Raw genomic sequence first — 16,769 nt, forward strand, 5'->3', positions numbered from 1 at the left:
TACAGAACGTTCCCTTAGATGCGGAAAGTTCACTAATAATCAGTGTCATTCTTTGTTTCCCTCCTACAATTAGCTTTCAGCTGTTTATGTTCCTAGGGAAAAAAAGTGCTCCCTAGAGAATCACAGAGAAGTCATGCATCAGTTAGCCCTGATTGCTTGTTGACTTAGATAGAAAGCAAGAGAGCATTTTGACTACCGTTTTATTCATGCTACATGAACTTTATTCCACAAAGAGGAAAAGAATAGGGCCTGCTTCTAAGTCAAGACCTGTGGCTCCACCTATGAAAATTGACTGTGTCTCTGGTCTCCACACTGTCCAATTTCCTGGTGGTATAAAATCCACTAAAAGAATTTTATAGAGGTATAATTAAAGTACAATAAACTATACACACTTAAAGTGTACAACTGATAAACTTTGGCATGTATACACATGTGAAACTATTGTCACAATCAAGACAGCAGACCTGTTTCCTTGTGCACCTTTGTCCTATACTTCTCCCTCACTCTCTCCCTCAGGAAACTTCTGATCTATTGTCACTATAGATGGGTTTGCATTTTCTAGAATTTTGTTTAAAGGGAAGCATATATGTAGACATGCTGTTGGTCTTCATTCCCATAGCATAATTGTTTTGAGGTCCATGTATCTTGCCATGTATCAGTAGTTCATTCATTGTTAGGACTGAGTAGTATTCCATGCATCCTGTGTGTATAGCTCTACCACAGGGAGTTTATCCTTTCAGCTCTTCGTGGATAGTTGGGTTGTGTCTTTTTTTTTAAGTTATTATGAATAAACCTTATGAACAACCTTGTATATAATTTTGTTTGGACAAAAGTTTTCATTTCTTTAGGATAGGTATCCAGGAGTACATTGATCTCCTGTTAAGGATTGCTTTACCTTTTTAGGAAATGGGCAAATTGTTTTCCAAAGTGGTTGTACCATTTTACTTTCTCACTAGCAGTGTATATGGTTGCTCCACATCCTTGTCAACACTTGGTGTGGTCAGAAGTTTCTTTAGCCATTATGGTTAGGACTGTAGTGGTATCTTATTGCAGTTTTAGATGACTAATGATGTGGAGCATCTTTTCAGTTGCTTATTGGTTGTTTGCATACCTTTTTTGTGAGACATTTTTTCAAATCTTTTACCCCTTTAAAAACTGGATTTCAACTGTATTGATTTGCTCATATTTTGTCTCTTATGAGACTGCAAAATAGGTTTTCATTATAATAAAATTTAAATACATATTTGTGAAGCCCCAAGTACTTCATTCACTTGGCAACATCTGTATCTGTTTATTCTTGAATTATAATTTCTTATGATACCAATCTATCTTTTTAAATCTTAGATATCCTAAGAGTGTACTGTCATTTCTCTTATGGTTAGGTTTGGTAAGAGTAGACCTATAATAAATCCAATTGAACTTCATCTTCTCTAGGGAATATATAGTATTTTAGGTAACAAGGTTATATGTGCAAGGCTAAAAACAACCACTTATGCAAGGTGCGTTGTAAGTGCTTTATAGAAAATGCATCCTATGGGAATTTTGAACACCACCGAGACTTTTGTGTATTTAAGGAAATAATTCACAGTGGTAACGTTGATTTTAAGAAAGGGAAGTGTTCAAATCCTTTACTGGGAGTAAGGGAAACCTTTTCTTTCTCTCCTTTTATTTTTGTTTGAACATTAAAAAACAACTGATAGCTTACTTGGATTGTTACTTTTTCTAATTATGTATCAACAAGGGAAGTGTATTTTTACCAGGTTGTTTTAATTACAGAATTTGTAGTTTAATCTTTGTGTTCAGATCAGACTATTGCTCCAATGGAAATCTTACGTGATTTTTTTTATCATATTACACCACATTTCCTTAAAAGGGAACAAATCCATGTTCAGATTTCTTTTTGAATGGGAAATAAATCTCTTTAACAAAAAGGCATTCTTCTTACATTTGCCAGTGATCTTTATTTTTTAACCATATCTAGCATTTTATTATATAAAATGTCAAATTGGCTGTGTATTTATTTTTATTTGTTCATCCTTTTCCAGTGAATGTCTTTACCATGACTCAGATGCTCATATTGTAGTCTTTGGAAAATAACATCTCAGTGTCATTGTATGAGTGAAAATAAATGCAAGGCTGTGCTTTTGAAAGTAAATTTCCTAATTAGTGCCCTGAATCCAGGGGAAATAAATGGGGACACTTCATAGCAATTCAATTCAAGCCCTTTCTTTCTTGTGTCTCCAAATAGGATTACAGCTGGTTGCTGCAGAATCTTTGGTAATGCCCCAGTAAGGTTGTTCTCTCACTTTGTCCCTTTTCCTGGCTCCCACTGACTTCAGGAAATATCCAGGGATGGAGTTTTCAAGGTGTGGTCCCTGGACCAGGAGCATATAGGCCTTACCTGGGAGCTTGTTAGAAATGCAGATTCCCCAGTCTTCCTCCGGACCTTCTGAATCAGAAACTGAAACTGGAGGGCAGGCACAGCAATCTGTATTTTAAGAAGCCTTCCAGGTGATTCTGAAACACGCTGAAGTTTGGGAAGCATTGGTCTAGGGGAGTGAAGGAAGTCGTGAATGCAGGCATGTATAAAATTCCTTTCCTGCAGCTTTAAGCTGACAGGTTCATGGTCAGGTTGCTGTAGCAACAGTTGCACAGTAGGATTAGATAATGAAACATTGTGAAATTAAGAGGCATGAATATTAACTGATCACAATATTCTAGATCACTAATATTTATATTGGGCAAAATGGATTTTTGCTTTTAGCCTTATGTCATGGAGAAGCACAGTTTCCTGAGGTTATATGTTTGACAGGTAGAAAACACGTCTATTTTTAATTACTGCTTTGGAATTTAGACAAATTTCTGTGGAAAAACAGAACTACTCTTAGAAACATGCAGCACAGAAATCCTAAGTAATGAGCTTAACAGTGACTTATAACCCTGAGAAAATTAATTTATAATTGAATTATCCTAATACATTATAGTAGCCTTCTCTGCCCACGGTATCTGTTTCATAGAGCACAGTGTTGAGCACCTAATGGCTATTAAATAAGCATTAAGATTTGATTTGTTAAATCCTTTTTTGGCAATTATATGTCACATAAACAGCTATTTTTAAAACACATATTCATATTCTGCATTCTTCTATCTAGTGCATGGTCTGTCTATATAAATTCTAACACTTTCTGTATTCAAAGAATTGAATTCATTTTAGGGTTTGCATTTTATTGATATGTGCTAAGGATTAGATGCACTCAGTTAAGCTTCTTCCCAGCCAAATGACGTACCCTGTCTCTGATGTCAGTCTGAGAAAATCCTATATAGTGTACAACATCCCCGGATTACCTTATCTAAGTATTACATGGACATTTCAGATGATATATCTTGGCATGTGGTCATTTTTCATTAACTTATTAGGGACTGTTAAAGCATTTTTCCCCCTTTCTGACACCTTGCCATAATTGAATGCAAAATTGAATGTAAGACTGAATGCCTGATATACATACAGTAAGTGGATGGGGTTTCACCAGTGTCTAGTGGACACCGTGCCCAGATGGGTGTTTTAGGAAAAAGGGATCTGTTGCTACCTGCCATGTGCAATAGACAAATGATACCTACACTTTGGACCTTATTTTCCTCAACGGTAAAAAGAGGGGATTCATTACATCGTCGGCAATATCCTAAGCATTATATGGATCTAAGACTTGGGGGGAAAAGTGGGGGAATCCAAACTATGAAGCTCTGCTAAGGTGAAATATACAATTGAATATTTTTTATGTATTTGTTAAAATGAATGAATGAAATGAATGGATGGAACAGAATCATTAGCCTCAGGTAGGCCTCAAACCCCTTTGGAGACTATGGGGAATAATGATATTAAACACTCATAGTTTCAGGTGGTTAAGCTAATGTGTTTTGGGAAACATACTTTAGAGAAGTATGTTTAAATATGTAACATTTCCCCCCAGATTTTTCACATTGAATTATTTATTCTTAACCCTAATGTGTATGAAATACTTAGGAAAGCCAATAATTTTATTATTTTAAGCATAGGTGTGCGCTAAGGATCATATATATTCTTCCTAGAAGAGAAATATCTTTTAAAGGACAGCTTTCTACACTTTATACTCGTCTGCATTCACTTATTTCATTACATTTTGTGCAACCTAAAATTGTAGCTATAAAGCTATTTTGGGCATGCTTTTTCCAGAGCCTTGTAAGAATCAACAGGAGCATAATTTTAAGCTACAGAAGTGCAAAATAAGCACAGAATCCTAGCTACCATAAATAAAAAGGCCAGAATTCTAAGTTTGCAAAAACACGTAATTACTAGCGGGGGGGGGGGCGGGGGGCGTAAGGATAGAAAGTAGAATTTTATCGGATCTTTCTTCCTATTTCTAAACTTTTCCTGTGAACTTCGTTTCTTCTCAGAGATGGAATTCTGTGAAACTCCTCACACTCTGTGTTCTGGCTACCAGACAGACATGCACAGTGTTCCTCGGCACGGGTACCAGCTAGAGATGGGCTCTGATGTGGACACAGAGACCGAAGGTGCGGCCTCACCTGATCATGCTCTGAGAATGTGGATACGGGGGATGAAATCAGAGCATAGTTCCTGTTTGTCCAGCCGGGCCAATTCTGCACTGTCCTTGACTGATACAGACCATGAAAGGAAGTCGGATGGGGAGAATGGTAATAGAACTATCTATACTGTTTAAGTAAAACCCAGAGAAAATGCAGTTTTTAGCCTTTGATTTGTTTTTCTTCCCTCTGTCTGCTTATCTTTCATGTAATGTACAGCATAGAAATGCAGGTTAGTGGGTTCCCATGGACAAGGTACGTACCCAAGTATCTGGAAAATAGACACCCCTATTTGTAATAATAGATAAAATGCTTGTTATTTCTGGTGATCCCCCAAAGGAAATAATCTCATGTCATCATCGATATTACGCATGTCGTATTTATTACTCACCTTTTTTTTCTTCTTTATTTTCCAGTGCACTACTAATGGTATTTATTACAGAAAGTATTCATTTCATGTATTTTGGCCTTTACATCAACATATAAACAATGAGATGAATGACTGTATACCAAGCTTGTTCTGTATATGCTTTCTGTTTTAATTCGGACTAACCTGTCAAATGTACAGACAGATTCAAATTAACCAGGTTAGACTGAAACAATAAAAAAAAAAGCCCAAAAGGTAAGTTAACTTCAGCCATTTGCCAGACACTTAGTAATAATACCAATATCATTAAATTACTATTATATATTCTTTTTTTAGAACTTTTAGAAACAGAAAAATTTTGTCTTTTTGAATTGGTGAGAAGAGGTTAATTTATTTTACTTCTGTCCCTACTGAAGAACAAAATCCTTTCATAAAAAGCACATTAATGCTTATTAAACACATTAGTCTGTGCTCTTCATTCTGTTTGTATAAACTTCATAGGTCCCATTATTGTGACCACAGGTCTCCTCTGTTAGCAGTGGCTAATTAGTGTTTTCTCAGGTGACAGAGCGGTAGCCAGCCACCCTATACCTACAGCTTTTTCTATTCTGTCCTCTGCCTTGTTCAGCCCATAGGGGACCCTGGCCACAATGATATAATCAGGAATGAACATTTACCCACTAGTTAGAATATAACTTCCTTTATGTTAGACCATAACATTTTGTAATATCACCAAGTATGCTTGGAGTCTTCATTTTTTTTTTTTTTAGTTTATTTTCATGTACGTATGTATGTATGTATTGTGTTGCTGGCTTTGGCCAAGAGTGTAGGAGGTGAATTATGAAAATGAGAAGGGAACATAGGTGATCTATGTATGCATAGTCATATAAGTGAAAGAGCATTAGGATAGAAGTAATGAGACCTTGGATTAGTCTCTAAAGTTTTCTGGGCTTCAGCTGTGAAACAGAAAAAAAAAATGACCAAATTTATGTAAAAAGGATGTTAGATGATCTACATCACTGAGACTTCTTGTACCTCATGTCTATCTTGACATACGAAGTTATATAGCAGTTCACTGCATTAAAATATTAAAATGAAAGAAGTTTCTCCATGGATTTCCACCATTCTTCCACTTCCATAAGACTCTAGGTGTATGGGGTTTCTTTTGAGGTAATGGAATAATTCATCAATATATTGGTGATGGTTGCAGAACTCTGTGAAAATACTAAATACTACTGAATTATACATTTTAAGAAGGTGAACATTATGATATGTGAATCATATTTCATTGAATCTGTTATTAAAAAAATACTACCAGATGAAGGGTAGGGATTAAAGATTGAGAATCCCAGATACATTGGATAAGGATTAATTCGTAAAATGTTTAATATTACAGGTTTTAAATTCTCTCCTGTTTGTTGCGACATGGAGGCTCAAGCTGGGTCTACTCAAGGTAAGTCTATCCAAATATTTGGCCACTGATTATTTTTACCTCACCCCATCCCTGATACCCATCCCACAAAGTGGAACTCTGCCCCCCGACAAACAACACACCGGGCTGGTTATTTAACCTGTCAAAGATTAGTTCATTGGCTGCTTATTGGTTTGCATATTTCTGGAAAAATTCATGTGTGTGTGTTGGTAGTGAAGAAGAGGTGAGGCAAGAGCTCCGGACAAGGACAAGATAAGATCCAAGCTGAGGAAACATTGATTTAGCATGGAGGTGTAGATCTTAAATCAAGATGAATCGCGTTTGGCCTTATGATTTCCTACGTTATCTATGATTTTTTTGCATGGCTGTAGTCATTAATTTAATTCAGATATTGTCATAGCTTTACAACACCTAGCAAATGGCTTTGGTCTTTTCTTCAGATGCTCTGGCTTGGGTTTAGAATCCTGCTATATCCATGTCATCAATTATAAATAGCACCTTCATGAAAGAAATGTTGTTCATTCTTCCCTGTAAACCTCTGTTTATATTGTATCATTTTGTCAGTGAGGAGTATTGGTGTCCTTTTTACTTTTGTCTTCATTGCGCTCATTAGGTTTTGCCTCTTTTCCCGAGGCATGAAAGAAAGCAATATTTATAAATGATTATGATGCAAATCAAACTCTCGAGGGGGAGGGGCAATTCTCATATCTGACAACAAGGCAATGACGTGAAATTGGAAGGTGGCGGGAGAAAGGGATCAAAGAAAGATATATCAGAATGAGCTTTATTAAAATGCATATTCTCCTCCCCTCCCCCCCCACCATGAGAACTGATGATTGGAGGGAGCCACTATACTGTATCACTGTGTCTTACTCATTGGATGTATTAGGCACTTTCAAGAATGAAACTATTCAGTTTCATTTGACCCTCGGTCTAATCAACCATCTGTCTACCTTGACAGTGTAATACTATTTACTGAGACAGAGTTGGAAGACACAGGAGTAAAGGACATGCATCCTTTATTTTCCTTGTAGGTTTATTTTCCTTATGGTTTATTTTAGGAACTGGATAGAGTATCACAAAATTGGGCTGGGCTGCTAAGAAAACCAATGATTGAGTCTGCTAAAAACTCATCTTCACTGTGAGACTCTATTGGCCCAATAGGTACCTCTAAGAATGATTTCAATTTTTGAGAGGTAGTAGAGCATAGTGATTATAAGTTTGGACTGTGGAGCCAGGGGACCTAGGTTTGAATCCCAGCTGTATAATGCTGGGAAAGTTCTATAAAGTTTCTGTGCCCGAATTTCATCACCTGTAAAATAAGGATAATATTAATGTCTACCATGAGGATTTTGTGATGATTGAATAAACTGATGTATATAAAGATTTGGAATAATATTTGTAACATGTAAGTGCAATTTGAATGTTCATTATTATTATTGATCAGCACAATTTCCAAACAACACTTAGTATCTTTATCTCATATGATCTTCTGATCACTTGGCGAAATAGATTCTCTTGTTATATGTGAGTCAAGGAAGGAAAGAAATGGCTATTTAGAAAATAATCAGTTGCACTTAACTAGCTGGTTTCTGAATTGCAACTGATTATTTTCCAAATAGCCATTTCTTTCCTTCCTTGACTCAAATATAATGTGAACTTATATAACTTTTTCCTTCTTGGTGAGAGATCTATACATCTTACTCTGACTCCTACTACTAATTTTCAATAAAGAGTATACAATTTAGAATCTTAATTTATGATCTATAGTACGATTTCACCAATTTGATTCTATAAACTTTCAGTCAGTTATAACCAGGTGTGAGCAGTCTTCAACATTTCCCTAGGTTCTCACAGAGGAGGTTTGAGTTAAGATTAAAATATAAATGGTTGGGGCGCCTGGGTGGCTCAGTGGATTAAGCCTCTGCCTTCGGCTCAGGTCATGATCTCAGGGTCCTGGCATCAAGCCCCGCATGGGGCTCTCTGCTTAGCAGGGAGTCTGCTTCCCTCTCTCTCTCTGCTTCTCTGCCTACTTGTGGTCTCTGTCTGTCAAATAAATAAATACAATCTTTAAAAAAATATATAAATGGTTTTTCTAAAAGCACATTAATTTGAAGAAATAGTTATTTTCAATGAATGGAACTTAATTTTTTTGTGCAAATGTTGCTATTCATTTCCCATTGATCTCATCCATTCCTGGAAGGAGGCCTAGCAGGGCATCTTTTTCATTAATCTGACTTTGTATATACTATATTTGAAAAGAGTAAAATGGCATAAATTTTTAAGATTTATGTATTTTACTATTTTAGACTCCATGCCACCCCATCCCTGTGCCTCAGTTAGTGTCAGTGACTCTTTCTTTCATTTCCGTCCTCCTGTAGATTCTGATTTGGGGATTATTGATGAAACAGTGGCCCAAATATCATAGACCAGCTTAGGACAATTTAGGCCTCACTCCTATAAATGTGGGAGAAAAGTGAAGATTGGGGGAAATTGTTAATTTGGGTGAGTTATTCAACTGAGACAGATTCCGAGACATGATTTCAAGGATGCTTTCAATTCTGTCCATCCTAGATTATCACTTGGATATCCTACTCATATTTCAAAATCATGTCTATAAGGACTTGTATCTTTCATTTCATTAATTGGTTAAGCCTTTCAAAATGTTTATTTTTTTCTCATTTTCGCAAACTCTATTTGGTTACCCTTAATTGAATTTAAGCCTCCAACATACTATAACGTATGAGGGATTAAAATAAATAGCCGTCCATTTTAACACTGATACTCTTGGACTGAGCTGCCTGAAGCAAAGGGGAAGGGAAGGAGAACATAGGGTAGCAGAAGGGAATCCAGGTTTCTCAGCTTTCATAGGGTGATCGGAACACTAATGGAGTTTATTTCCATTTCCTCAGATTTGTCCTGAGTAAATTGTCTATTGATGCTTAATGGTCTGTTTAGGAAAAATGCAGATTTACTCAAGTTAGCTTCATCCTGAGGTCTGTGAGCAGGACCCTTTGCTATCAACCATACTTCTTTATTCATTTTTACCCCTTCACCATTCCCATTTCACCTTACTACCAACATTGCCCTGAGGAAAAAAATAAAACCGAGAGGCAATATATTTTTGTAGCTCTTCTTTGATCTTACAAGGATAGAAATGCTGGTGGGTCAAACCTCTGGTCCTCTAAAACACAGTTCTGCCTCTACAGGTGATCCAGTGGGCATTTCTTAGAAGGATTCTGCAGTCCTGCTTGAGTATCAACCTCAGCAACTAGGGTACCCCTCATAATTACATTTGACTATACCTCAGACTGGAGGAATAAACGATATGGGCAGCTAAATTTGGGTAATCAATTTCCAAGAATGTGTTTTTCACATATGGCCTAAATGAAACAGTTGGATTATAAAAAGTGAAAATGAAATTGCATATCAAGAAGCTAAATGGAGAGAAACAAAGAAAAAGCATTTTAAACCTGTAACTAATAAAGTATACAGATGCAGATGGTCCCCAATTTACAATGCTTAGACTTACATGCTTTTGACTTTATGGTGTGAGAAAGTAATACTCATTCAGTATTAATTCTACTTTGAATTTGAATTTTGATCTTTGCCTGGAGTAGTGATATGCGGTACAATCCTCTCGTGATGCTAGGCAGTGGCAGTCACAGCCCCCAGTCAGCCACTTGATCACAAAGGTAAACAACCAATACACTTACACACATTCTGCACCGGTACAACCGTTCTGGGTTTTTTTGTTGTTGTTGTTGTTTGGTTTTGTTTTACTTTCAGTACAGTAGTCAACAAATTATGTGAGTTATCCAACACTGTATTATAAAGTAGGCTTTCTTTGAGATGATTCTGCCCAAAAGTAGGCTGATGGGAGTGTTCTGAGCAAGTTTAAGGTAGGCTAAGCTATGGTGCTCAGTAAGTTAGCTGTATTATGTGCATTTTCGATTTACAATATTTTCAACTTGTGATGAGTTTATAAGGTCATAACCCCATGTAAGTCAAAAATGATCTGTAAATCATGAAGAAATTTATAGCTATATTCTTGTTTATAATGATATTCCTGTGCAAGCCATATTTATTGAGTACCTACTCACTGCTAAGCTCTGTATGGGAGACTGGGGATATGGTAAAAGGTGAACAGTATAGAATCCCCAATCTCAAAGAACATACAGTCTAGCATGAGGGATTAAGGCCCTGTTAGTTAGGATTATTCATTATCATTTATCACTGTTAATGCAGGGAACAGAAACCAACTTGACATAGCTTGAAGAAAAAACCACATTTACCTAAAAGAGCATGAGAATGCTTCATGGCACCAGGGCAAGAGTGACTAGACAGCAGGAAGGAATTAGATCAGAAGACTTGCCTGGACTTTGCCTCTTGCTTCTGAATCCAGTTCCTTCCTTCCTGCCTCTGCAGGTTGATTTCCTCTAAATCTCCATTTTAAAGACACGCCTAAAACTGCACACAATCCCTCAGTTTATATATCTTCTGTTCAGGGGAGAATTTGAAATTAACCTGATAATTTTCAGTGTCATTTCTTTTTAAAAAAATTTTTTTTAAAGATTTTATTTATTTATTTGACAAAGAGAGAAAGATCACAAGTAGGCAGAGAGGCAGGAAGAAAGAGAGATGGGGGGGTGGGGGAAGCAGGCTCCTTGCTGAGCAGAAAGCCTGATGCAGGGCTTGATCCCAGAGCCCTGAGATCATGACCTGGGCTGAGGGCAGAGGCTTAGCCCACTGAGCCACCCAGGTGTCCTTCAGTGCCATTTCTAAATTCCAAGGAGGCAGGATAATTTTCCCAGCTTGAGTCAGATATCTGCCACTGGACCCATCAGCTATACCCAGGGAATGAGGTCAGTAATACAAATGTTGCTTTGTAGGAACCCACCCATTGGGTTCTTAGAGCAACTCTCAATGCAGGACAGTCAGTCAAGTGGGCACATATACCCAAATGGCTCTATTAGAGAGGAGAAGGAGCTAATTTTAATATAATCCAATCAATACTGTGATAAAGATAGGTGCAGTTTGCTGTGAGAATGCAAGTGATCTCAAACCATTTATCACAGTAAAAATGGTTATATTAATGCAATCTAAGTAAATTTTGCTCTCTATAGAGTATGTGGTTAAGAACATGGTCTATAGTATAAGGTAGACCTAGGTTTGTACTCTGGTTCAGCCATTTACCTGCTGTGTGTCCTTGAACAGATACCTAAAGCTCTCCAAGCCTCAGTTTCTTTGTCAAGTGGAGACATCACCTTTGCAGTTTTTTTGTGAGGATTAAGTGAGAAAATGAATATACTGCTCTTTACAATGTATCTGACATATGTTAAGCACGCAGTCAGTGTTAGTGGTGGTTTTCTATCACTCAGCAAGAATTTATTATGTGCATAATCTGGGGTAGGTGCCTCCAGGTGAAGGCTCTTTTGGCAAGGATTAACCAGACCTGCCAAGTGACTTCTGAAATATCTAGGGTCCCAGGAATCTCTAGCCTTAGGAGGGTCTGGCCTACTTTCTCCTCATTTCCATCTGGGTAACATGCCATGCACTTGTCTTACCTTCAATAATACATCATTTCAGTAGCCAACAATCTTGTTCTGCCAAGTATAGAAGACTGTGAGAAGAAATTAAATGAAGTACTTCAGATGTGGCTGAAGGATCACTTGTACCATTGTTTTTCTGTGGTCTTTGTAGTAGCCCCTTAAGGTAGAACTGGGATTTCAACTACGCAGAAGCCCTGTCGATTTCCATGATTGTTGGGCAGCTGAGATCCCTATATCCTGGTCAGGAACTTTACAGGTAAGGGATTATCTGATATAATCCCATAATAGCCAAAAAAATCCATTAGTACTGCTCCCTGTTGTTTCTGTACTGCATACCACAGAAACCTGGTAATATACTATGTGCTACCAATAAACACCATGCCATCATAGCCATGCATATGGTGTTCAGACCCTAAATTGCTTCATCAGAACAGCAGGAGTTGTGAAAAAATAGCCAGCCTAACACCTGGGTTTCTTGAATGACATGCAATAGTTATACCCAAATGAGGAGTCATTCCTTCTGATATTTGACCATGTGGGGCCATTCATGTGCATTTAATGGAGGGAATTGGTTTGTTTGTTCTACATTTCTTTCCTTTGGTTTTTTGTTTTCCCCTGGTAATATAAGTTGTACAGGACACTTCCCTAGCAATGATAACAGTTCCTAGGGAACCATCTGAATGTCAAAGGAAGTGTGTGAAACAATGCAATGACTTGGTAATAGCTTTGGCAGGAGCCTTGCCATATAACTGACATCCTAATGGCTCTGCTGGACCCATTAGGCATGTATAAGACAGCACAGTTGACTTTGTAATGGCTCCTTTGGAGATGTTACACGATCACAGGAAGTGTGTAAGTCATTGAGATTACTTTATGTGTGGGTGAGGCACTTCTGTGGTGACTGTGATAATCTTACAATTGAAAACAATTTTGATATTATTGAAATTCAAGCCATTATAAAGTTAGATATAATGAGCTCATATTTTCTTTTTTGTAGGTTATTTTAACTAGTATTTTTTGTAGTGTTGAAGTACTATCAGAGGGTGGTTTAAAAATTGAAACAGTAAACACAGGCTTAAAGCAAAAAATCCTTCTCCCTCTTACACTTCAGGTGCCACTCTTGAGGGGTGGCCAGTGTTAGCAGTGTATTATGTATCATTCCCCAGATGTTCTGTACATGTACAAATGGGTGGACATACTATAAAAAGCCTAATAACTTCTTCTAGTTAATATTCTATTTTGGACGTTCTCCCATATTTGTAATACATAGATCTGTCTCACTCTTTTTAATGCTTGTGTAATATTCTGTTTCTGTATCATTTATTTAGTCAGTTCCCTTATTCATGGACATGTAGATTTCCAATGCTTTGTTATTAAAAAACAGTGCTGCACTTAGCATCTTTATACACATCTTTTTGCACACCTATTGGATAATTTTGTAGAAGTGGAAATGATGGGTCAAGGATATGTACGTTGAACATTTTTTTCTAGATATTACTAAATTTCCCCCTTAAACAACCAATTTATCTTCCTACCAATGTGCCTGTTTTCCCATGTCCTTATCAACACTGACAGTGATATAAAAGATTTTTAATATGTAATCTGCTAGATGAAATATGGTATCTTCTTGTGCTATTATTTTGCATTTTATTGATGAGGGACCCTGTGTATCTTTTTATATGTTAATGAATCATTTGCATTTCCCCGGTTCTGAATTGTCTTTTGACATTCTTCACCCGTTTTTCTATTTGAATTTTTACATTTCTTACTATTTTTCCAGAACACTTCATATATTAAGGTTAAAAATCCTTGCTGTCATATATTATGCTTGTTTCTTAGTTTGTCATTTGCCTTTTGAAATAGGTTCATAGGATGTGTGTGTGTGTGTGTGTGTATTTTTTTAAGTGATCAAATTCAATCATCTGTACTCTATGACTTCTGACAGTACATGTAGAAGGAGGGATAGGTGATAGGCAGATATAGAAGTAGTTATCAACATTATGTCCCCAATTCTAAAAACAAATTGCTTGAAAATTTATTTTAACTTTGAATTAGAATCTAAGTATCTACACACAAATAATCTAAATGTCTGGTATGTATACATGTGGTATGCATCATGGATATATTTACATGAACTCAAACTTGAATGTAAAAGAAGTTAAATATAATATGAATAATGTTGATATTAAAGTAAATTAGAATTGTTTATTAGTCTTTATTGTTTAACCACTTACTTCTTTAGTACATTAAATAACATGAAAGAAGCCAAAATGAGCTAATGTGCTCACAGAATTAGCTTATCAATAGATTTTTTAAAAAATGTATGAATTTTTAAATTCAAATTCAATGCAGATCTTGAACTCAGGGCTCTAAGATCAAGATCTGAGCTTAGATAAAGAGTCAAGCACTTGATGGACTGAGCCACCTAGGTGCCCCAGTAGATTAAGAGGTTAGGAAATGTAAGAAAAAATATGGTTGAGCATATACTCACTAGGAATAAATGACAGTGCATGCATATCTTGGTGCTTCACAGATACCATGTGTGGTACAAATTGAAGGTTTATGGCAACCCTACTTTAAGCAAGTCTGTTGGCACCATTTTTTTCTATGGTGTGTCACATTTTGGTTCAAAATTTCAAACTTTTTTATTATTATTATATTGGTGATGGTGATCTATAATCAGTGACCTTTGATGTTACTATTGTAATTGTTTTGCAGCACCACAAACCATGCCCATATAAGATGGTGAACTTAATAAATGTTGTGTCTTCTGACTGTTCCACCAACTGGACAGTCCCCCATCTCTCTCCCTGTCTTCCAGCTACCCTATTCCCAAGACATAACAGTACAGAATTTAGCACAATTAATAACTACAATGGCCTCTAAGTGTTCAAGAGATAGAAAGAGTATCACATTTCTCATTTAAATCAAAAGCCAAAAATGATTAAACTTAGTGAAGAAGGCATGTTGAAAACCAAGATAGGCTGAAAGCTAGGTCTCTTGCACCAAACAGTTAGCCAAGTTGTGAATATAAGGGAAAAGTTGTTCTTGAAAGAAATTAAAAGTGCTACTCCACTGAACACATGAATGGTGAGAAAGCAGAACAGCCTTATAGCAGATGGGGAGGAAGTTTTAATGGTCTGAATGGAAGACCAAACCAGCCACAACATTCCCTTGAGCCAAAGTCTCATGCAGAGCAAGGCCCTAACTCTCTTCAATTCTATGAAGGCTAAGAGAGGTGAGGAGACTGAAGAATAAAAGTTTGGAGCTAGCAGAAGTAGGTTCATGAGGTAAGGAAAGAAGCCATCTCCACTGCATAAGAGCAAAGGGGAATCAGCCAGTGCTGATGGAGAAGCTGCAGCAAGTCATCCGGAAGATCTGTCTAAGATCATCCATGAAGGTGGCTACACTAAACAATGGATTTTCAATGAAGACAAAACAATCTTCTGTTGAAAGATGATGCCAGCTAGGACTTTCGTAGCTAGAGAGGAGAAGTCAGTGCCTGCCTTCAAAGCTTCAAAGGATAGGCTCTTATTACATAGATAGACTCTTTTTTTTTTTTAAGATTTTATTTATTTATTTGTCAGAGAGAGAGCGCGAGCGAGAGCGAGCATAGGCAGACAGAGTGGCAGGCAGAGTCAGAGGGAGAAGCAGGCTCCCCGCAGAGCAAGGAACCGGATGTGGGACTCGATCCCAGGATGCTGGGATCATGACCTGAGCCGAAGGCAGCTGCTTAACCAACTGAGCCACCCAGGCGTCCCACATAGATAGACTCTTATTACATCTGAATTCAGCCGGTGACTTTAAGCCGAAGCCAACGCCTGTGGGAGGGAACTCTACCTTATTTTTGGATATTGAGAATTCCAGTATTTCATTACTATAAAAATGTTAAAATAGACATCTTTGTGATCAAAGCTATGCTTTGTTCTGCTTTCTTATGATAGACTTATACAACAAAAATAACTGGTTTCAATAATGTTTACATTAAGACCCAAGATACATATTATGAAATTATTTCTGAATTCATAGCTCCGCATTAGCAAAGCATGAAAATAGCAGTTTCATTGTTCACTCACTTATACTAGGTGATTTACTTTAAAATATTTCTTGCCAATTTTTCAATGAAAGGGAAAAAAATGAAGCTGTGTATTTAAAATTACATGTCAGGGTGTCTGTGTTGCTCAGTCGTTTAGTGTCTGCCTTTGGCTCAGGTCATGATCCCAGGGTCCTTGGATTGAGCCCTGCATCAGGTCCCTGCTCAGCGGGAAGCCTGCTTCTCCCTCTCCCACTCCTCCTGCTTGTGTTCCCCCTTTCGCTGTGTCCTTGTCAAATAAATATATAAAAATTTTAAAGTAGTTGGTAAAAGTGAACATCCTTGTTTTGCTCTTGACTCAAGAAATCCTTCTAGTGCTTCCTCACTTAGAATAAAATTGGGTTTTATGATTTTACATGACATCATGCTATGGAATCATATATATTTTTAAATTATAAATAATTATATTTATATATGTGATTATATATAATTATATATATTATAATTACATTTATAATTATAATGAAGTATATCATTTAATTATATATCATTATAGCATAATAATTATAATAGCATATATAATAGAATATAGAAGAAAGTAGATTTGTATCAATATATAGGTATATTTAAATAAGAATCTCTATGAAAAATTGGTGATCAGCAGTATAGTAGAGTGGTTAAATGCAAGGGTTTGGAATCAGACTGCCTGGATTTGAAGCTTGGCTTTGCCACTTACTAGAAAAATGACATTACTTATCTTCATTATAGCTCAATTTCTACATATGTAAATGCAGATATTATTAG

At 36.7% G+C, this 16,769-nt stretch overlaps 1 protein-coding gene across 1 annotated transcript in view; it reads left to right on the plus strand.

Moving 5' to 3' along the window:
* The window catches only part of TENM1 (teneurin transmembrane protein 1), a 797,330-nt gene that overhangs the window by 300,410 nt on the left and 480,151 nt on the right, over positions 1 to 16,769 (plus strand). Inside the window, exons 4-5 of the mRNA XM_045068252.1 lie at positions 4,432 to 4,692; positions 6,345 to 6,401. Coding sequence (XP_044924187.1) covers positions 4,432 to 4,692; positions 6,345 to 6,401 — 318 coding nt within the window. The remainder of the gene's footprint in view (positions 1 to 4,431; positions 4,693 to 6,344; positions 6,402 to 16,769) is intronic.

Source organism: Mustela putorius, unplaced genomic scaffold, assembly GCF_011764305.1.
Source record: "Mustela putorius furo isolate JIRA1106 unplaced genomic scaffold, ASM1176430v1.1 tig00003901_pilon_pilon_pilon, whole genome shotgun sequence".
Lineage (NCBI taxonomy): Eukaryota > Metazoa > Chordata > Mammalia > Carnivora > Mustelidae > Mustela > Mustela putorius.